Source organism: Scyliorhinus canicula, chromosome 9, assembly GCF_902713615.1.
Source record: "Scyliorhinus canicula chromosome 9, sScyCan1.1, whole genome shotgun sequence".
NCBI lineage: Eukaryota > Metazoa > Chordata > Chondrichthyes > Carcharhiniformes > Scyliorhinidae > Scyliorhinus > Scyliorhinus canicula.
In genome coordinates this window covers 93,653,989-93,675,699 of record NC_052154.1, presented here as the reverse complement: position 1 = coordinate 93,675,699, position 21,711 = coordinate 93,653,989, and the positions used below count along the sequence as shown (strand labels likewise).

Sequence of the window (21,711 nt, the reverse complement as noted above, 5' to 3'; positions counted from 1 at the left end):
ATGTGAGGGGAACAAAACATTAGAAATGCAGGCAGCCAACATAAGACTTTCCTGAATACAGCAAGGGGTTTAGCACAGAGTAAATCTTCCTCTACGCAATGTTTTCCCCAAACACATCCCAGACAGGTACAACACTGGGTTGGGATAGAGTAAACTCCCTGTACACTGTCCATCAAACACTTCCAGGACAGGTATAACAAGGGGTTAGATACAGAGTAAAGCTCCACTTGCATTTTCCCTATCAAACACTCCCAGGACAGGTACAATCCCAGGATTAGATACGGAGTAAAGCGATCTCTACATTGTCCCCATCAATCACTCACTGGCAAATACAACACAGGGTTAGATACAGAGTAAGGTTCCTTCTTTTATCAGGTATCTGTCTTCTCAACCACTCTTTGTGGGTTCCCCTGGATTGTGCTTTAGAACAAAGAACAATACAGCACTGGAACAGGCCCTTCGGTCCTCCAAGCCTGGACCGTTCATGATACCAGCCTTTGGCAAAACTCTCAGCAATTCCTTGTGCCGTATTCCTATGTACCATTCCTTTCCACATATTTGTCAAGATGCCTTTTGAACAGCGTTAATGGATCTGCTTCCACAAACTCTCCTGGCAACGCGTTCCAGACACTCGCCACCCTCTGTAAAAATAAAAAACCTGCCTTGCATATCTCCTCTAAACTTTGTCCCACAGAACTTAAACCTATGCCTCCTGGTGACTGCCCCCTCCACCTTTCTCACAAAAAGGGATGCCCCTGGCAATATCCCTCACTTTCCTATTACCATCGAACCAGGGTGATCGACTCTGGTTCAATGGAGAAAGCAGGACAGCATGCCAGAAGCAGCACCTGTTTACTTAAAAATTAGGTGTCAACCTGGTGATGCTCCATCACAGGATTACTTGGGCGCCAAAAACATAAGCAGTTAGTAATAAGCTGAGCGATTCCACAACCAACATATAAGATCTAAGCTTTGCAGTCCTGCCACATCCAGTCGTGAATGGTGGTGGACAATTAAGCAACCAATGCGGGAGGAGGATCCACAAATATCCCCATCCTTATTGAAGGAGGACAGTACATTGGTGCTGAAGATGAGGCTGAAACATTTGCAAGCATCTTCAGCCAGAAGTGCAGAGTGGATGATCCATCTCTGTCTCCTTCAGAGGTCCCAGTATCAGTTGTCAGTCTTCAGCCAATTCAATTCAACCTTCTCGCGGCACCTTCCCATGCAGTCGCAAGAGGTGTAACACCTGCCTTTTTACCCCCTCTGCCCTCACTGTCCGAATGTCCCGAACACTCCTCCTGGGAGAAGCAGTGATCTGCATCTTTCAATTTGGTCCACTGTATTGACTGCTCACTGTGGTCTCTTCTATTTTAGGGAGACTAAATACTGACTGGGTAACTAATATACAGAGCACCTCTGCTGAGTCCACAAGCATAACCCCAACTTTCCAGCTGCCTGCCATTTTAATTCTCCACCGTGCTCACATTTCTGTCCTCAACTTGCTGTGATGTTCCATTGAAGTGCAACGCAAAATGGAGGAACAGCACATCACCTTCTGATTACGCCTTCTGGACTCAATGTTGAGTTCAGAAACAATCTTTTTTTCCTCACGCCCATATAATCTGTTTTGTTGCTTTTAGTCTCCATTTTGTTTTTCTAATTTTTGCTTTTGGACAGAAGTTGTTTGGAATTCTGCCATTCACCTTTTTTCTGGACACTTCTTTTATTTGCCTCGTTCTCACCTCTTTTGCTCTGACTCATCATCTCTTTGTTGTGTAGTCACTGCCACCTTTTGCTATATCAGTTTCTCCCCTTCCTCATGTAAAAGCTTTATAAAAGCTTTTATATCTAACTTTACCCAGTTGGGATGGAAGTTCACAACTTGAAACGTTAACTGTTTCTCTCTGCACTGTTACTGCCGGATCTTCTGAGTATTTTTGCAGCGGTTCCTGTTTTTCTGAATTTGCTTAATGGAGCTGTGCCTGTGGTCAGATGCTGAGAATGTGAGGTCACTCTAACCCATGGAACTTATTGTTATAGAGAAACCTCAGCTGGACGCCAACACGAGGAAGGCCTGGACGCTGTCAGCCATGGACATGAATGACGATGATGTGGTGAGCTCTCCTCCTCAAATCCTGTGGTTCCCTGTGCTTCAGGTCTCCTCGAGCCCTCCCTGGGTGGGGGAGAACAGAGGTAAAATTGCCCAGCCCCTGAACTACACTGGGGATCCCAGTACAAGAAGGTCCAGAGATGGTGGTGCCCTTTTAATCTTTGTGTCCACTCAGTGCTGCTCTCTCCCAGCCGATCCCACTCTCCTGTATGGGGAATTGCAGCACACTGTGATGTGCAGGGTGAACGAAGAGCTTGCGTTCATAGAATTTACAGTGCAGAAGGAGGGCCATTCGGCCAATTGAATCTGCACCCGACTTAAACCCACTGTTACCTATCACTGTAATCCAGTACCCCCACTTAAGCTTTTTCTGGACACTAAGGGCAATTTAGCATGGCCAATCCACCTAACCCGCACATCTTTGGACTGTGGGAGGAAACAGGAGCACCCGGAGGAAACCCACGGAGAAACGGGGACAATGTGCAGACTCCACACATCGAACCTGGGGACCCTGGAGCTGTGAAGCGACAGTACTAACCACTGTGCTACCTCTCTCTCACAGACTCACAGCAGTCAGGAGGACCCTGCAGGTAGCACTGTGAAGGATTATTGCAGTCAGCTCCCGTGTGGAGGGCATGAACTAGTAAATTACTGACTACAGGAAGAGTCCAGCCAAGCTGTGACTAGACCAAGCTGGGAGGGTGTTTACCCAGATTTGGGGGAGAACGAGTCCAGACCCAGAGTCCTCAACCGTTCCTCATACGACAGCTCTTAAGTCATTTTATCCTACTGTAACACCAGGGACATGACAACCTAGAGCTGCCGGGGAGAGAGTCAATGTCTGGGCTACCAAGGACACCAAACATTATCACAATTCACTTTGGGAGATTCACGACCAAACAAATCCATATGTATTGGGGCTGGTTTAGCATAGTGGGCTAAACAGCTCACATTGTAATGCAGAACAAGGCCAGCAAGCGTGGGGTTCAATTCCCGTACCAGCCTCCCCGAACAAGGTAGCATTGTGGATAGCACAATCGCTTCACAGCTCCAGGGTCCCAGGTTCAATTCCGGCTTGGGTCAATGTCTGTGCGGAGTCTGCACGTCCTCCCCGTGTGTGGGTGGGTTTCCTCCGGGTGCTCCGGTTTCCTCCCATAGTCCAAAGATGTGCAGGTTAGGTGGATTGGCCATGATAAATTGCCCTTGGTGTCCAAAATTGCCCTTAGTGTTGGGTGGGATTACTGGGTTATGGGGATAGGGTGGAGGTGTTGACCTCGGGTAGGCTGCTCTTTCCAAGAGCCGGTGCAGACTCGATGGGCCGAGTGGCCTCCTTCTGCACTGTAAATTCTATGAAACAGGCGCCGGAATGTGGCGACTAGGGTCTTTTCACAGGAACTTCATTGAAGCCTACTTGTGACAATAAGCAATTATTATTATTATTTATCAGGCAGAGCTGATATTCCTAATACTGATTCACTGCAAAACAAAGGAATGTTGAGAACACCCGATCGTAACAGCAGCTGCAATTATATAAATCAACCCCAGATCCAGCAGGCGCACAGCCTCCACAGGACCAAGAGTCAAAGCTGCACTGAGTGACAACCTGTCCCTATCTCTCTCTCTCTTTTCTCAGGATCTCATTGATTCTGATGAGTTGCTTGATGAGGACGATTTGAAGAAACCCGATCCGGCCTCGCTCCGGACCATGGACTGCGGTGATGGCAAGAAAAAGAAACGGGCCTGTAAAAATTGGTCAGTGTGAATGACTCCTATCATCTGCTGGGAAATAGTGATCATAATAAAGTTTAAGAACACTCCGGCCCTCCAAGCCTGTGCCAATCATGATGTCCTAAGTAAAAAAAAAAAAAAGTTTGAAAATGACACATTCCAATTACGAACAAGAAGTTTAATACCAATGGGTTTGAGGGGTGATTGATTGGCAAATAAACTAAAGCGTATAACGGTGAAAAAACAATGGGAAACGTTTAAAGGAACAGTTCAAAATATTCAACAAAATACATTCCATCGAAAAACAAAACCTGAACAAGGGGCAGCAGGGTAGCATGGTGGTTAGCATAAATGCTTCACAGCTCCAGGGTCCCAGGTTCGATTCCCGGCTGGGTCACTGTCTGTGTGGAGTCTGCACGTCCTCCCCTGTGTGCGTGGGTTTCCTCCGGGTGCTCCGGTTTCCTCCCACAGTCCAAAGATGTGCGGGTTAGGTGGATTGGCCATGCTAAATTGCCCGTAGTGTCCTAATAAAAAGTAAGGTTAAGGGGGGGGTTGTTGGGTTACGGGTATAGGGTGGATACGTGTGTTTGAGTAGGGTGATCATGGCTCGGCACAACATTGAGGGCCGAAGGGCCTGTTCTGTGCTGTACTGTTCTATGTTCTAAAGGTCCATCTGTGGCTCACGCAGCTGTTTATGGATAGTATTTTTAAAATTCCTTCATGGTAATAGGCGTCTCAGGTTTGGCCAACATTGGCCTGACCTCTGACCTGCTCTTGTAGCTGCAGTATTTAAATGGCTGGTCAAGTCAGTTTCGCAGCAATGGGAACAGCCCGACCTGGACCTACCCCCTCCAAGTCACTCACCATCCTGACCTGGAAATATGTTGCTGTTCCTTTACTGTCGCTGGGTCAAAATGCTGGAACTCACTCCCTACCAGCTCTGTGGGTGTACCTACACCACATGGACAAGTAAGCGGCTCGTGGCCAAGAAATAAATGCTGGACTAACCAGTGACGCTGGTTAAAAATCCCTAACTGCCTTGAACTGCTCAGCTATTTCAGACGCACTTATTTAATTTCTCTGCGTCTGGAGTCACTCAGGCTGGGTAAGGAAGGCAGATTGATTTGCAGCCCATCCACAAACATCCACTCCCTCTTGTTCTGCACATTAGCAGCCGTGTGTACCATTTACAAGATGCACTGCAGGAACTCATCAAGACTCCTTGGACAGCACATTCCAAACCCACATCTACCACCTAGAAAGACAAGGGCAGCAGATACCTGGGAACACCATCACCTGGAAGTTCACCTCCAAGTCACGGGCAGCACAGTAACACAAGTGGATAGCACTGTGGCTTCACAGCGCCCTGGTTCCAGGTTCGATTCCCCGTAGGGTCACTGTGTGGAGTCTGCACGTTCTCCCCGTGTCTGCGTGGGTTTCCTCCCACAGTCCAAAGACATGCAGGTTAGCTGGATTGGCCATGCTAAACTGCCCTTAGTGTCCAAAAAAAGGTTAGGATGGGATTATTGGGTTACGGGGATAGGGTGGAAGTGAGGGTTTAAGTGGGTCAGTGCAGACTCGATGGGCTGAATGGCCTCCTGCACTGTATGTTCTATGTTCCAAGTCACTCAGCATCCTGACTTGGAAATATAGTCGCCGTTCCTTCACTGTCGCTGAGTCAACATCCGGATCTTCCTCCGGAATAGATTTAGATTTATTGTTTGTGTACCAAAATACAGTGAAAAATATTACCCTACGTGCAGCACTGTGGGTGTACCAACACCGCAGAGACTCCAGCGGTTGAAGAAGGCAGCTCACCACCAACTTGTCCAGGGAAATTGGAGAGGGGCAATAATAGCTGACCGAATAAAATAACATACACCCTCCCCTTGCTCACCTCTCTCCTCATTCCCTCATACGCCGCTCCTCCCCCTCTCAGGTTGTTATGTTATTCAGCTGAGTGTATGTTGCATGTTGGGTCTAATGGATATTTGAGCTGCTCATTACTGGTGTTGCTAAAAGGAGCTGAATAGTAATCGTCAGTCTCTGTTTTGCAGCACCTGTGGCCTGGCTGAAGAATTAGGGGGGAAAGGATCAAAAGATGTCAAGATGTTGCAGGTGAAATCATCTTGCGGAAGTGTGAGTATCATCAGCCTGTCAAATATATCAAAACTAGCAGGAGTCTGAACACACAAGCTAATCATTCTCCAACTTTCAATGACAAAAACAATTAATACGGTGTGCACAGTCCCACAGCATCTATTTTCCCTTCTCTCAATAGATTAATTCTCTCTCGTTGCACTGGGGGCCCTCTGATGGCTGTGTCTCTGTCGTTCTCGCGCATTGTGTGTCTCTCGCGCGTTGTGTGTCTCTCTCTCTCACGCTGTGTGTGTGCCACGCGTGCATTGTGTGTGTGCCACGCGTGCATTGTGTGTGCCACGCGTGCATTGTGTGTGCCACGCGTGCATTGTGTGTGCCACGCGTGCATTGTGTGTGCCACGCGTGCATTGTGTGTGCCACGCGTGCATTGTGTGTGCCACGCGTGCATTGTGTGTGCCACGCGTGCATTGTGTGTGCCACGCGTGCATTGTGTGTGCCACGCGTGCATTGTGTGTGCCACGCGTGCATTGTGTGTGCCACGCGTGCATTGTGTGTGCCACGCGTGCATTGTGTGTGCCACGCGTGCATTGTGTGTGCCACGCGTGCATTGTGTGTGCCACGCGTGCATTGTGTGTGCCACGCGTGCATTGTGTGTGCCACGCGTGCATTGTGTGTGCCACGCGTGCATTGTGTGTGCCACGCGTGCATTGTGTGTGCCACGCGTGCATTGTGTGTGCCACGCGTGCATTGTGTGTGCCACGCGTGCATTGTGTGTGCCACGCGTGCATTGTGTGTGCCACGCGTGCATTGTGTGTGCCACGCGTGCATTGTGTGTGCCACGCGTGCATTGTGTGTGCCACGCGTGCATTGTGTGTGCCACGCGTGCATTGTGTGTGCCACGCGTGCATAGTGTGTGTGCCACGCGTGCATAGTGTGTGTGCCACGCGTGCATAGTGTGTGCGTTGTGCGTGTGTGTCACGCGGGCGTTGTGCGTGTGTGTCACTCGGGCGTTGTGCGTGTGTGTCACGCGGGCGTTGTGCGTGTGTGTCACGCGGGCGTTGTGCGTGTGTGTCACGCGGGCGTTGTGCGTGTGTGTCACGCGGGCGTTGTGCGTGTGTGTCACGCGGGCGTTGTGCGTGTGTGTCACGCGGGGCGTTGTGCGTGTGTGTCACGCGGGGCGTTGTGCGTGTGTGTCACGCGGGCGTTGTGCGCGTGTGTGTCACGGGGCGTTGTGCGCGTGTGTGTCAGGGTGCGTTGTGCGCGTGTGTGTCAGGGTGCATTGTGTGTCTCTCGCGGGCGCGGCGGGTCTCTCGCGGACGTGATGTGTGTGTCTCTCGCGGGCGCGGCGTGTGTGTCTCGGGGGCGGCGTGTGCATCGCGCCTGCCTGCCGTGCCCGCTGTGTGTGTTTCTCTCTCATTATATTAGGCATTATTGTATCTTGTCTGTTTTGTCATTTGGGTTCAGTACGTTGATATCACTCACTCTGACTGTTGCAGTGCTATCTTGGTGATGCCTTCCGCTGTGCCAGCTGTCCTTACATGGGGATGCCCGCCTTCAAACCGGGTGAAAAAATCCTGTTGGCTGACCAGACTCTGACTGATGCGTGAACTGTTCCAATGGAGTGTGTGAGGCTGGTATTGCTATCTCGAGGGAGTGCCCCTCTTTAATCTGGACTCTTGGATCTTTGTTGTTTTGACTCTCGCAGAGCAATTGACCTTTATTTGAATTGGGTACATTCAGAATGATGCTGTAATCACCTTGCTGCCAAGATTCGGTTTATTTTGTATTCAATGTGAGTATTTACTAAGATGAAGGAATAAATGTTGACCTGTTCTAACCGTTTCCCAGTGCTGCTCCGTATATTGAATGATTTTGTGCTGATATCATTTCCTTGTGTTGAACTGTGTATTAAATTGTTGCCAACCTTCACACTTCTCCCTTTTTTCTGGGGCTGTCTCCCCTTCTTGCGAAATCTGTTAGGCGACCCATTTGGTTCTCCACCAGCGCCACATCAAAGTTTTAATAATAATAATAATCGCTTCTTGTCACAAGTCAGCTTCAATGAAGTTACTGGGGAAAGCCCCTAGTCACCACATTCCGGCGCCTGTTCAGGAAGGCTGGTATGGACGGTATCATTCCCATCATTCCTTTCTATAGGATATTTCACCATGAGGTTCTTTGACACCCGTCTCCATCCCTGTGCTTTATCAAATCCCCTGTTGCCAAATAACCTCTCCACTAGCAGCACCCTCCCCTCCCCTGTTCCATAGCCTGCTGAGGTGAATTGTCACCCCCTCCATTTCTCCACTGGCCTTTGTGAATTCTCCCGCCCACATCAGAGGCAGTCCTATTCACAGAAGCACCTAGCAAATGGTGCTGAATGATATCCAATTATTTTTTATTCTCTCTCCGTATGTGGGCATATTGTTCATGCCTCGTTGCCCTTGAAAAGATGGTGGTGACTAAGCGACAGTGAAGGAACAGTGATATATTTCCAAGTCAGGATGGTGAGTGGCTTGGAGGGGAACCTCCAGGTGGTGGGGCTCCATTGTGTCTGCTGCTTTTGTCCTAGGTGGTAGTAGTTGTGGGTTTGGAAGGTGCTGTCAAAGGAATCTTGGTGAGTTCCTGCAGTGCATCTTGTAGATGGTACAGACGGCTGCTACTGTACGTCGATGGTGGAGGGAGTGAATGTTTGTGGTGGTGGATAGGGTGCAAATCAGGCGGGCTGCTTTATCCTGGATGGTGTCGAGCTTCTTGAGTGGTGTTGGAGCTGCACTCGCCCAGGCAAGTGGAGAATATCCATTGCACTCCTGACTTGTGCCTTGAAGAGTCAGGACTTGCGTTACCTGACCGATTTATTTGTGTTTGACTGGAACTTAGATAAGCACAGTTTGATGGGAAGTGGACCCGAGGTAATAATGAATTACACTTCTCTGCAAAAGATGGGCAAAAGATGGGCAGCACGGTAGCACAAGTGGTTAGCACTGTGGCTTCACAGCGGCAGGGTCGATTTCTCGCTGGGTCACTGTCTGTATGGGGTCTGCACGTTCTCCCCGTGTCTGCGTGGGTTTCCTGCGGGTGCTCCGGTTTCCTCCCACAGTCCAAAGACGTGCCGGTTAGGTGGATTGGCCATGCTAAATTGCCCTTAGTGACCAAAAAAAGATTAGATGGGGTTATTGGGTTACACGGATAGGGTGGAAGTGAGGGCTTAAGTGGGTCGGTGCAGACTCGATGGGCCAATGGCCTCCTTCTTCAGAGCTATTTTTATTATTATCTGATGCAGCTCAATATTCCAGATTATAAAGATACCTCTTTACCATTCAACCAATGTGTCAGGGAATACAACAAAATATCAAAGATCCCAGTAGATAGATACTTAATAATAATCTTTATTAGTGTCACAAGTAGGCTTACATTAACACTGCCATGAAGTTACTGTGAAAATCGATGGAAAGGATGTCAGCTTCAGGAAAATATTTTTCCCTGGAGGAACACGAAGTGGAAAGATGAAAGCGCAAAATAAATTAGCAGTTTCACAGAAATTGAGTGCGGCAAAGAATTGATTAAGCAGCAAAGTGATTGGATGGATAGGTACAGAGTTCTCTAGTGTTATTGATACAATGATAAGTGTGGGCTCCTGGGTCAAAACTCTGTCCAGATTCATCACTCTGCAGAGCTTCTCCATGACCTTGGTTTCTATCTCTCTTCAAACCGCTTCTTCAGGATGCCCAGTGCTTTTTGCATCCACATCCCTTTTGGGTCAACACAGATCTCCAAACCTCCTGTGGTCTTGAACCTGTGTAGTGAACATGGAGTTTAGAAAGTGGCAGGGTGTCAGTATAATACAGCGAGTAAAAACTCCCCTCTGAACCCAGGGGCACAACCCTGCACTCTCCACAACTCAACGCCAATTTATTCGTGCAATGCACCCCCGAGTGTTTGTTGGGGAAAGTGTAGAGGGAGCTTTACTCTGTATCTGACCCCATGCTGTACCTGTCCTGGGAATGTTTGATGGGGACAGTGTAGAGGGAGCTTTACTCTGTATCTAACCCCTTGCCATACCTGTCCTGGGAGTGTTTGATGGGACAATGTAGAGGGAGCTTTACTCTGTATCTAACCCCATGCTGTACCTGTCCTGGGAGTGTTTGATGGGGACAGTGTAGAGGGAGCTTTACTCTGTATCTAACCCCTTGCCGTACCTGTCCTGGGAGTGTTTGATGGGACAGTGTAGAGGGAGCTTTACTCTGTATCTAACCCCATGCTGTACCTGTCCTGGGAGTGTTTGATGGGGACAGTGTAGAGGGAGCTTTACTCTGTATCTAACCCCTTGCCGTACCTGTCCTGGGAGTGTTTGATGGGACAGTGTAGCGGGAGCTTGACTATCTAACCCCTTGCTGTACCTGTCCTGGGGGTGCTTGATATGGACTGTAGAGGGAGCTTTACTCTGTATCTAATAGACTATTTTCTAAATGATAAGATGCTTAGGAAATCGGAAGCACAAAGGGACTTGGTAGTGCTTGTTTTAAGGTTAATGTGCAGGTTCAGTCAGCAGTTAGGAAGGCAAATGCAATGTTAGCATTCATGTCGGGAGGGCTAGAATACAAGAGCAGGGATGTACCTCTGAGACTATATAAGGCTCTGGTCAGACCCCATTTGGAGTATTGTGAGCGCTTTTGGGTCTAAGGAAGGATGTGCTGGTCTTGGTCAGGGTCCAGAGGGGGTTCACAAGAATGATCCCTGAAATGAAGAACTTGTTGTATGAGGAACAGTTGAGGATTCTGGGTCTGGACTCATTGGAGTTTAGAAGGATGAGGAGGGGGGATCTTATTAAAACTTACGGGATACTTTGTGGCCTGGATAGAGTGGACGTGGAGAGGATGTTTCCACTTATAGGAAAAACTAGAAGTAGAGGACACAATCTCAGACTAAAGGGACGATCCTTTAAAACAGAGATGAGGAGGAATTTCTTCAGGCAGCGGTTGGTGAATCTGTGGAACTCTTCGCCACAGAAGGCTGTGGAGGCCAAATTACTGAGTGTTTTAAGACAGAGATAGGTTTTTGATCAATAAGGCGATTAGGGGTTATGGGGAGAAGGCAGGAGAATGGGGATGAGAAAATATCAGCCATGATTGAATGGCAGAGCAGACTCGATGGGCCGAGTGGTCTAATCCTGCTCCTATGTCTTATGGTCTTATGATTGAATGGCGGAGCAGACTCGATGGGCCGAGTGGCCTAATTCTGCTCCTATGTCTTATGGTCTACAGTCTTACGGGAGCTTTACTCTCTATCTAACCCCGTGCTGAACCTGTCCTGGGAATATTTGATGGGGACAGTGCAGGGTGAGCTTTACTCTGCATCTAACCCCTTGTACCAGTTCTGGGAGTGTTTGATGGGGACAGCGCAGAGGGAGCTTTACTCTGCATCTAACCCCTTGTACCAGTTCTGGGAGTGTTTGATGGGGACAGCGCAGAGGGAGTTTTACTCTCTATCTAACCCTTTGTACCAGTTCTGGGAGTGTTTGATGGGGACAGCGCAGAGGGAGTTTTACTCTCTATCTAACCCTTTGTACCAGTTCTGGGAGTGTTTGTTGGGGAGAGTGTAAAGGGAACTTTACTCTGCATCTAACCCCTTGCTGTACCTGTCCTGGGAGTGTTTGGTGGGGACAGTGTAGAGAGAGCTTTACTCTGTGTCTAACCTCGTGCTGTGTCTGTCCTGGGAGTGTTTGGTGGGGACAGTGTAGAGAGAGCTTTACTCTGTGTCTAACCTCGTGCTGTGTCTGTCCTGGGAGTGTTTGATGGGGACTTTCCTCTGTATCTAACATGCTCTGTGGATGGCTGCGTGCATGTGTTTCTCTAATATGAAACTAGCATAGTGGAAATGCCACTGAAATACAAATTCCGAGAGTCAATGGGCACATGGGTTCAAATCCCGCCATGGCAGCTGGGCGAATTTAACTTCAATTAATATCTGGAATATCAATGTTGGTGACCAGGAAGCTATCGTCAGTTTCTGCAAAAACTATGGTTCAAGTGGGTTTTCTTATTTCTCGCTATCAAACGATTATAAGAGTCAGGAACAGGAGTAGGTTATTTGGTCCTTCGAACCTGTTCTACCATTTAATAAGATCATGGCTGATTTAATGGGCCTTAACTCCACTTTTCTTTCTGTTTCACCATTACTCTCGACTCTTGCAGATCAAAAATTGCAGACCGCCTTGAATATATTCAATAGCCCAGCCTCCACTGCCCTCTGCGTTAGAGAATTCCAAAGATTAACAATCTTCTGAGAGAAGAAATTCCTCTTCATCCTGCTAACATTTTGTGCTTCATGTCATGCGTCTCTCGAACCTCCCTGTGTGATCGATAGTGTGCAGTGGTGACAGTGTATTGGAGAGCAGTATCCAGTCCATTACTGATGGAGATTTGTCAAGACTCATCACCATTCACAACTTCCCAAACTGGGAAGCAACTTGAAATCTTTAGGTTGACGGAGTCTTTGCCAGATTCTTGATTGAATAGCGTCAGGGCATCAATACCTATGATCAGAGCTCTACATAGCGTACTGGTTTGTACGGTACATTTACCATTTGAGTGAAGTCTGAATTTAAACGCAAAGTTAGTAATTCCCTGTTACTGACAACTTACAGGACAGCAGGAGGGGGGCAGTCATGTGCTGCCTTGGAGGAATCAGTAAGTCCTTCCTCTGGAATGGCTGTGGATAAAAAAGAATAATCTAGAAACTTGAAAGCAGAACAGAAGAGCCATTACTTTAAACCATTGCTGGAGATTGTGCTGTGTAAAATGGGACCAACACTGGCTCTCCCCCCCCGCCCCCCCCCCCCCCCCCCGCACAGCCCTCCCCCCCCCCCCCCCACCCCACACACAGCCCTGCCCCCCCCACACACAGCCCTGCCCCCCCCACACAGCCCTGCCCCCCCCACACACACAGCCCTGCCCCCCCCACACACACAGCCCTGCCCCCCCCCACACACACAGCCCTGCCCCCCCCACACACACAGCCCTGCCCCCCCCACACACAGCCCTGCCCCCCCACACACACAGCCCTGCCCCCCCCACACACAGCCCTGCCCCCCCACACACACCCTGCCCCCCCACACACAGCCCTGCCCCCCCCCACACAGCCCTGCCCCCCCCACACAGCCCTGCCCCCCCCACACACAGCCCTGCCCCCCCACCCAGCCCTGCCCCCCCACACAGCCCTGCCCCCCCCCAACACAGCCCTGCCCCCCCACAGCCCTGCCCCCCCCACACACAGCCCTGCCCCCCCCACACACAGCCCTGCCCCCCCCACAGCCCTGCCCCCCCCGCACAGCCCTGCCCCCCCCGCGCAGCCCTGCCCCCCGCACAACCCTGCCCCCCCCACACAGCCCTGCCCCTCCCCACACAGCCCTGCCCCCCCTACACAGTCCTCCCCCCCGCACACAACACTGCCCCCCCTCCCCCACACAACGCCGCCCCTCTACACAGCCCTCCCCCCCCCACCCAGCCCTGCCCCCCGTCTCCCACACAGCCCTGCCCCCCCGCACAGCCCTGCCCCCCCTCTCCCACACAGCCCTGCCCCCCCCCGCACAGCCCCTCCGCACAGCCCCCCCCGCACAGCTCTGCCCCCCCACACAGCCCCCCCCGCACAGACCTGCCCCCCCGCACACCCCCCCCCGCACAGCCCCCCCGCACAGCCCCCCCCGCACAGCCCCCCCCGCACAGCCCCCCCCGCACAGCCCCCCCGCACAGCCCCCCCGCACAGCCCCCCCCGCACAGCACTCCCCTCCCCCGCACAGCACTCCCCTCCCCCGCACAGCCCTGACCCCCCCACACAGCCCTGACTCCCCCACACAGCCCTGACCCCCCCCCACACAGCCCTGACCCCCCCACACAGCTCTGACCCCCCCACACAGCCCTGACCCTCCCCCCACACAGCCCTGACCCTCCCCCCACACAGCCCTGACCCTCCCCCCACACAGCCCTGACCCTCCCCCCACACAGCCCTGACCCCCCCACACAGCCCTGACCCCCCCACACAGCCCTGCCCCCCCCACACAGCCCTGACCCCCCCACACAGCCCTGACCCCCCCACACAGCCCTGACCCCCCCACACAGCCCTGCCCCCCCCACACAGCCCTGACCCCCCCACACAGCCCTGACCCCCCACACAGCCCTGACCCCCCACACAGCCCTGACCCCCCCCCACAGCCCTGACCCCCCCACACAGCCCTGACCCTCCCCCCACACAGCCCTGACCCTCCCCCCACACAGCCCTGACCCTCCCCCCACACAGCCCTGACCCTCCCCCCACACAGCCCTGACCCTCCCCCCACACAGCCCTGACCCTCCCCCCACACAGCCCTGACCCTCCCCCCACACAGCCCTGACACCCCCCCCACACAGCCCTGACACCCCCCCCACACAGCCCTGACAACCCCCCCCACACAGCCCTGACACCCCCCCCCCACACAGCCCTGACCCCCCCCACACAGCCCTGACCCTCCCCCCACACAGCCCTGACCCTCCCCCACACAGCCCTGACACCCCCCCCACACAGCCCTGACACCCCCCCCCACACAGCCCTGACCCCCCCACACAGCCCTGACCCCCCCACACAGCCCTGACCCTCCCCCCACACAGCCCTGACCCTCCCCCCACACAGCCCTGACCCTCCCCCCACACAGCCCTGACACCCCCCCCCACACAGCCCTGACACCCCCCCCACACAGCCCTGACCCCCCACACAGCCCTGACCCCCCCACACAGCCCTGACCCCCCCCACACAGCCCTGACCCCCCCCACACAGCCCTGACCCCCCCCACACAGCCCTGACCCCCCCCACACAGCCCTGACCCCCCCACACACAGCCCTGACCCCCCCACACACAGCCCTGACCCCCCCACACATAGCCCTGCCCCCCCACACACAGCCCTGCGCCCTACACTGCACATCCCCCCACACAACACTGCCCCCCCCTCCCCCGCACAACCCTGCCCCCCCTACACAGCCCTGCCCCCCCCGCACAGCACTCCCCCCCCCCCCCCCCCGCACAGTACCCCCCCCCCCCCGCACAGCCCTGCCCTCCCCCACACAGCCCTGCCCCCCCCACACAGCCCTGCCCCCCCCACACAGCCCTGCCACCCCCCCCGCACAACCCTGCCCCCCCCGCACAGCCCTGCCCCCCCACACAGCCCTGCTCCCCCCGCACAGCCCTGCCCCCCCCCCGCACAGCCCTGCCCCCCCGCCACAGCCCTGCCCCCCCGCACAGCCCTGCCCCCCCGCACAGCCCTGCCCCCCCGCACAGCCCTGCCCCCCCGCACAGCCCTGCCCCCCCGCACAGCCCTGCCCCCCGCACAGCCCTGCCCCCCCGCACAGCCCTGCCCCCCCGCACAGCCCTGCCCCCCCGCACAGCCCTGCCCCCCCGCACAGCCCTGCCCCCCCGCACAGCCCTGCCCCCCCGCACAGCCCTGCCCCCCCGCACAGCCCTGCCCCCCCGCACAGCCCTGCCCCCCCGCACAGCCCTGCCCCCCCGCACAGCCCTGCCCCCCCGCACAGCCCTGCCCCCCCGCACAGCCCTGCCCCCCCGCACAGCCCTGCCCCCCCGCACAGCCCTGCCCCCCCGCACAGCCCTGCCCCCCCGCACAGCCCTGCCCCCCCGCACAGCCCTGCCCCCCCGCACAGCCCTGCCCCCCCGCACACCTCGTCTTTTTGGATCTCAATGTGACCCAGCCTATCTATACACCCTTCTCCAGACTCAACATCCACCAATTCCTTCTCTTTGGTGAATACTGATGCAAAGTATTCATTTAGTACCTCGCAAATTTCCTCTGGCTCCACACATAGATTCCCTCCCCTGTCCTTCAGTGGCCCAACCCTTTCCCTGGCTACCCTCTTGCTTTTTATGTACGTGCAAAAAGCCTTGGGATTTTCCTTAACCCTATTTGCCAATTACTTATCGTGACCCCTTCTAGCCCTCCTGATTCCTTGCTTAAGTTCCTTCCTACTTTCCTTATATTCCACACAGACTTAGTCTGTTCCCAGCCTTCTAGCCCTGACAAATGCCTCCTTTTTCTTGTGTGGGGTGGGCAGTGTTATCCAAGGTTCCTGAAATTTGCCGTATTTATCCTCCTTCCTCACAGAAATATGCCGGTCCTGAATTCCTTTCAACTGACACTTGAAAGCCTCTCGCATGTCAGATGTTGATTTACCCTCAAACATCCGCCTCCAATCTAGGTTCTTCAGTTCCCGCCTGATGCAGAATCAATGACTACTAAAGCGAGGTTGTAGTACAACTGAAGGCTTTAATAAGCTAGATGTTTCCCCCAGCAGCTCAGGGACAGAAAGGGAGCTGCTGGGGCTGCACAGGCTCTTATACCCCACCTTGCAGGGCGGAGCTACCATACAGTCTCGACCAATAGACAACATGCATTATCCACCAATGGTGTTCCAGCATTACTAGGTACCGTAATACCTCTAACCAAACTACCACACCACCTAATATTGTCATAATTAGCCTTCCCCCAATTTAGCACATTCACCCTGGGACCACTCTTATCCTTGTCCACCAGCACTTTAAAACTTACTGAATTGTGGTCACTGTTCCTGAAATGCTCCTCTATTGAAACTTCTACCACCTGGCCGGGCTCATTCCCCAATACCAGGTCCAGTACAGACCCTTCCCTAGTTGGACTATCTACATATTGTTTTAAGAAGCCCTCCTGGATGCTCCTTACAAACTCTGCCCCGTCTAAGCCCCTAGCACTAAGTGAGTCCCAGTCAATATTCGGGAAGTTGAAGTCTCCCATCACAACAAACCTGTTGTTTTGCCTCTTTTCTAAAATCTGTCTACCTATCTGCTCCTCTATCTCCCGCTGGCTGTTGGGAGGCCTGTAGTAAACCCCCAACATTGTGACTGCACCGTTCTTATTCCTGATCTCTACCCATATAGCCTCGCTGCCCTCTGAGGTGTCCTCCCGCAGTACAGCTGTGATATTCTCCCTAACCAGTAGCGCAACTCCTCGACCCATTTTACATCCCCTTCTAACCCACCTGAAACATCTAAATCCTGGAACGTTTAGCTGCCAATTCTGTCCTTCCCTCAACCAGGTCTCTGTAATGGCAACAACATTAGTTCCAAGTACTAATTCAAGCTCTAAGTTCATCTGGTTATGGGGATAGGGTGGAGGTGTTAACCTTGGGTAGGGTGCTCTTTCCAGGAGCCGGTGCAGACTCGATGGGCCAAATGGCCTCCTTCTGCACTGTAAATTCTATGTAAATCAGGAGCAGGAACCCTGGCTGATTTCCCCTCTCCCTAACCTAGGAGTCACTGGACAGTGATCAGGAGCAGGAATCCTGGCTGATTTCCCATTTCAGTCTAACCCAGGTGTCACTGGACAGTGATCAGGAGCAGGAGCCCTGGCTGATTTCCTCTCTCTAACCCAGGAGTCACTGGACAGTGATCAGGAGCAGGAGCCCTGGCTGATTTGCCCTTTCTGTCCAACCCAGGAGTCACTGGACAGTGATCAGGAGTAGGAACCCTGGCTGATTTCCCCTTTCTGTCTAACCCAGGAGTCACTGTACAGTGATCAAGATCAGGAACCCTAGCTGATTTCCCATTTCAGTCTAACCTAGGAGTCACTGGACAGTGATCAGGGACAGGAACCCTGGCTGATTTCCTCTCTCTAACCCAGGAGTCACTGGACAGTGATCAGGAGCAGGAGCCCTGCCTGATTTCCTCTCTCTAGCCCAGGAGTCACTGGACAGTGATCAGGGGCAGGAACCCTGGCTGATTTCCTCTCTCTAACCCAGGAACAATGGGACAGTGATCAGGGACAGGAACCCTGGCTGATTTCCTCTCTCTAACCCAGGAACAATGGGACAGTGATCAGGGACAGGAACCCTGGCTGATTTCCTCTCTCTAACCCAGGAACAATGGGACAGTGATCAGGGACAGGAACCCTGGCTGATTTCCTCTCTCTAACCCAGGAACAATGGGACAGTGATCAGGGACAGGAACCCTGGCTGATTTCCTCTCTCTAACCCAGGAACAATGGGACAGTGATCAGGGACAGGAACCCTGGCTGATTTCCTCTCTCTAGCCCAGGAACAATGGGACAGTGATCAGGGACAGGAACCCTGGCTGATTTCCTCTCTCTAGCCCAGGAGTCACTGGACAGTGATCAGGGACAGGAACCCTGGCTGATTTCCTCTCTCTAACCCAGGAGTCACTGGACAGTGATCAGGAGCAGGAGCCCTGCCTGATTTCCTCTCTCTAGCCCAGGAGTCACTGGACAGTGATCAGGGGCAGGAACCCTGGCTGATTTCCTCTCTCTAACCCAGGAACAATGGGACAGTGATCAGGGACAGGAACCCTGGCTGATTTCCTCTCACTCTAACACAGGGGTCTCCACAGTGATCAGCATGGGAGCCTGTGTTGATTTCTCCCCTCTCTCTCACCCAGGGATCACTGGACAGTGATCAGGAGCAGGAGCCGTGGCTGTTGTCCTCTTTCTCTCTCTCTCTCTCTCTCTCTCTGACCCAGGGGTCCCCTCTCTCTATTCTAGACATCACTGGGCAATGCCATTCCTGTTCTGTGTGGAACTCAGCTTGCCAAGAATGACATTCACCTCAAAGCGCTGATTTGATACCAAGAAACTGCCACAAGCTATTTAAATTGGAATGAAACTTTTCCGGATTGTGACTGCCTCGATGATTACCTGCAGCATCGGTGATCCTGATCCAGAACATGCCCAGCAGGATTCCGATGTGAAGGTAGTACTTCATACCTCAGGGCTGCTCACACCACAAGTGAGCAATAGCGGTGAGGAGACAGGGGTGAGCAGTGTCCTGGGAACAACTCCTTATTTATACTGAGGCAGGAAAAGTTTCCTGGCCTTGACTAGAACAGGAATGTGACTGTGGTCCTGCTGCATTATTACATTGGAAATGTTTCAAGTCAGGGTTCAATTGAGAGGAGATTTACTACATTCCAACATCAATTTAAACAAAGCTGATTATTTGGATTTCTAGTCTTGGTAAAGTCTCCTGGTGAAAAGCAGCGTCACGTGGACCTCCTGATGCTGACAGATGGGGCACTGTGGTGGAATGTGAAGCTTTGCTGGAGTTTGGTTTGTGCTGAGCTGTCTGCCCTCAAAATGACTGTTTCCGTAGAAATGGAGCCCGGAATCTGCACTTCAAACACACAGATTAATCACCAAGGATAATAGTGATACTGGACCGTGGGACAGAGACAATCATAGAAAGCTTACGGCACAGAAACAGGCCACTCTGTCCATCGTGTCTGTATCGGCCGATAAACAAACCACCCAGCCTAATCCCACTTTCCAGCATTTGCTCTGTAGCCCTGTAGGGGTGCAGCTCTTGAGGTGCAAATCCAGATACGTTTTAAATGGATTCAGGGTATCTGCCTCTCCCACCCTTTCAGGCAGTGACTTCCATACACCTACCACCCTCTGGATGAAAAAATATTTTCTCATCTCCCCAAATCTTCCTACCAATCACTTTAAATCTGTGCCCCCCCCCCCCCCCCCCCCCCCCCACCCCCCCAGTCTCTGAGCTCTCTGCTGAGGTAAATAGGCTCATCCCATCCACTCTATCCAGGCCCCTCACTATTTTATACATCTCAATCAAATCTCCCCTCGGCCTACTCTGTTCCAAGGCAAACAATCCCAGCCTATCCATTCTTTCCTCAAAGCTGCAATTCTCCAGCCCTGCAACATCCTCATAAGTCTCCTCTGTGTCCTCTCCAACACATTTACATCCTGAATGAAATGGGGTGACCAGAATGGTACACAGTATCTGGTTTAGGCCTAAGGATCCAGGATCTCCTTGACCGCAAGGCCTTCATGAACTGGCAGCTCCACCAAACGCTGAAGGCCAAGGTGCAACACAACCTAAAGAACCAAGAGTGGGTGGAAAGAGCGCAGGAGACTCAGCAACTCGGCAACAAAAAAGATGTGCACAGCTTTTTCAGCACAATCACAACCATCTCCGGTCCAAGTACCCAGGGACCCACCCCACTGAGAGCCAAAACGTGAGATGCACTCATCAAAGACAGAAAGGCAGTCAACGCCAGATGGAGTGAGAACTTCGGGGACCTTCACGACCAAGACACAAGTGTCCTCGACAACATCCTGCAACCCGCTACCTGCCGCCATCTCAGCGCAACCCCAGCTCGCCAGGATGTCGAAAAGGCCATCCGACAGCAGAAGAACGACAAGGCCTCTGGCACAGCTGGACTCCCCGCAGAAGAACTAAAATTTAGCAGAGATCACTCTTGACAAGATTCCACAGCCTCATCACCCTTGTCTGGAAGAAAGTGAGCACGCGGGATGATCTCAGAGATGCCTTAATTGTGACCATCTTCAAGAAAGGAGTTACATCCAACTGCAGAAATTACAGAGGGATTTCCCTTCTCTCTGCCACGGGAAAGGTCTTCACGAGACTACATTTCAACCACCTCCTTCCAGTGGCTGATGAGCTCCTCCCTGAGTCTCAGTGTGGATTCCGCCCATCTAGAGGCTCAGTGGATGTGATCTTCAGTGCGCCACAATCCAGGAAAAGTGCAGGGAGCAGCAATCTCTTTACATGCCCTTGTTCGATCACGCAAAGGCCTTCAACTCTGTCAACTGTGAGGGATTGTGGAACATCCTCCGTAAATTCGGCTGCCCGCTGAAATTCATCACCATCCTCCGCCTCCTCCACGATGACATACAAACTGTGATCCTCACCAAAGGAACCACCACAGACGTGTGCAAATTGGGGTCAAACAGGGCTGCATCATCGCACCAACACTTCTCCATCTTCCTCACAGCAACACTCCACCCCGTCACCCTGAGGTTCCCCGCTGCAGTGGAGCTAACCTACTGGGCAAGCGGGAGACTGTTCAACCTCTGACGCCTCCAGACGAGAACCAAGACCACCCCAATCTCTGTCTTCGAGCTGCAGTATGCAGATGTGCCTGTGGAGTATGCACGTTCAGAGGCCGAGCTACAAACCATTGTTGACACATTCACTGAGGCACATGAGAAAATGGGCCTTCACTAAACATCTGGAAAACAACGGTTCTCTACCAGCCCGGTCCTCCCACACAAAACTGCTCCCCAACCATGAAGATCCACCATGAGCCTCTGGACAATGTGAATCATTTCCCATACCTCAGGAGCCTCCTCTCGGTGTGAGCAGACATTGTCAACAAAATCCAACATCGATTTGAATGCTCAGTTCAGTCATCGGATGCTTCAGGAACAGAGTAGCCAAAGACTGAGACCTCAAACCCAGCACCAAGACCTTGGTCTGTAGAGCAGCCGTCGTACCCACCCTCCTGTATGCATCAGAAACATAAACAATCTACAGCAGACACCTCAAATCCTTGGAGAGATATCACCAATGTTGCCTTTACAAAATCCTGCAAATCCATTGGCAGGATAGTCCTACCAATGTGATTGTCCTCTCCCAGGCTAATACCCTCAGTATCGAGGCACTGGTTACGCTCGACCAGCTGCAATGGGTGGGCTGCATGCCTGACACAGGACCCCAAAACAAGTGCATTACTCTGAGCTCCGCAATGACAAGCCATCACTAGAAGGACAGTGGAAATACTACAAGGACACTCTGAAACCTGCCTAAGTAAATGCAACAACCCACTGACACATTGGAATTGCTTGCGTTCTAGCAAAGCTGGAGAAAAAGCACCTGTGAAGGCGCCAATCACCGCCAATAATAGAGTGGGGCACCTGGAGGCCAAGT

General features: G+C 52.6%; 3 protein-coding genes across 3 annotated transcripts in view; 1 reads left to right on the top strand and 2 right to left on the bottom strand.

Moving 5' to 3' along the window:
* The window catches only part of polr2c (RNA polymerase II subunit C), a 21,550-nt gene extending 19,786 nt beyond the window's left edge, over positions 1-1,764 (bottom strand). The window contains exon 1 of the mRNA XM_038806019.1: positions 1,707-1,764. Within this exon, the coding sequence (XP_038661947.1) occupies positions 1,707-1,764 (58 nt within the window). The remainder of the gene's footprint in view (positions 1-1,706) is intronic.
* Positions 1,765-1,907: 143 nt separating this feature from the next.
* ciapin1 (cytokine induced apoptosis inhibitor 1) lies at positions 1,908-7,783 on the top strand. The gene is made up of 4 exons (XM_038807194.1): positions 1,908-2,117; positions 3,747-3,865; positions 5,899-5,980; positions 7,438-7,783. Exons 1-4 carry the CDS (start codon positions 2,025-2,027, stop codon positions 7,546-7,548), a joined length of 405 nt encoding a protein of 134 aa, XP_038663122.1. The 5' UTR covers positions 1,908-2,024; the 3' UTR covers positions 7,549-7,783.
* A 1,527-nt stretch (positions 7,784-9,310) lies between these two features.
* On the bottom strand, positions 9,311-18,858 carry LOC119971537 (C-C motif chemokine 18-like). Its single transcript, XM_038807193.1, has 3 exons — positions 18,660-18,858; positions 12,586-12,652; positions 9,311-9,737 (listed from the first exon to the last, which is right to left on the bottom strand). Exons 1-3 carry the CDS (start codon positions 18,724-18,726, stop codon positions 9,638-9,640), a joined length of 234 nt encoding a protein of 77 aa, XP_038663121.1. The 5' UTR covers positions 18,727-18,858; the 3' UTR covers positions 9,311-9,637.
* Between the last annotated feature and the right edge of the window lie 2,853 nt (positions 18,859-21,711).

Bases quoted from the DNA above. Each gene is read 5' to 3' on its own strand.
- ciapin1 (XM_038807194.1), top strand. From the start codon at position 2,025: ATGGAACTTATTGTTATAGAGAAACCTCAGCTGGACGCCAACACGAGG. The intron at 2,118-3,746 runs GTGAGCTCTCCT...CTCTTTTCTCAG, and splicing joins ACATGAATGACGATGATGTG to GATCTCATTGATTCTGATGA. The intron at 3,866-5,898 runs GTCAGTGTGAAT...TCTGTTTTGCAG, and splicing joins AAACGGGCCTGTAAAAATTG to CACCTGTGGCCTGGCTGAAG.
- LOC119971537 (XM_038807193.1), bottom strand. From the start codon at position 18,726: ATGAAGTACTACCTTCACATCGGAATCCTGCTGGGCATGTTCTGGATC. The intron at 12,653-18,659 runs GTAATCATCGAG...TTTTATCCACAG, and splicing joins CAGGATCACCGATGCTGCAG to CCATTCCAGAGGAAGGACTT. The intron at 9,738-12,585 runs GTAAGTTGTCAG...TTCACTACACAG, and splicing joins TGCCCCCCTCCTGCTGTCCT to GTTCAAGACCACAGGAGGTT.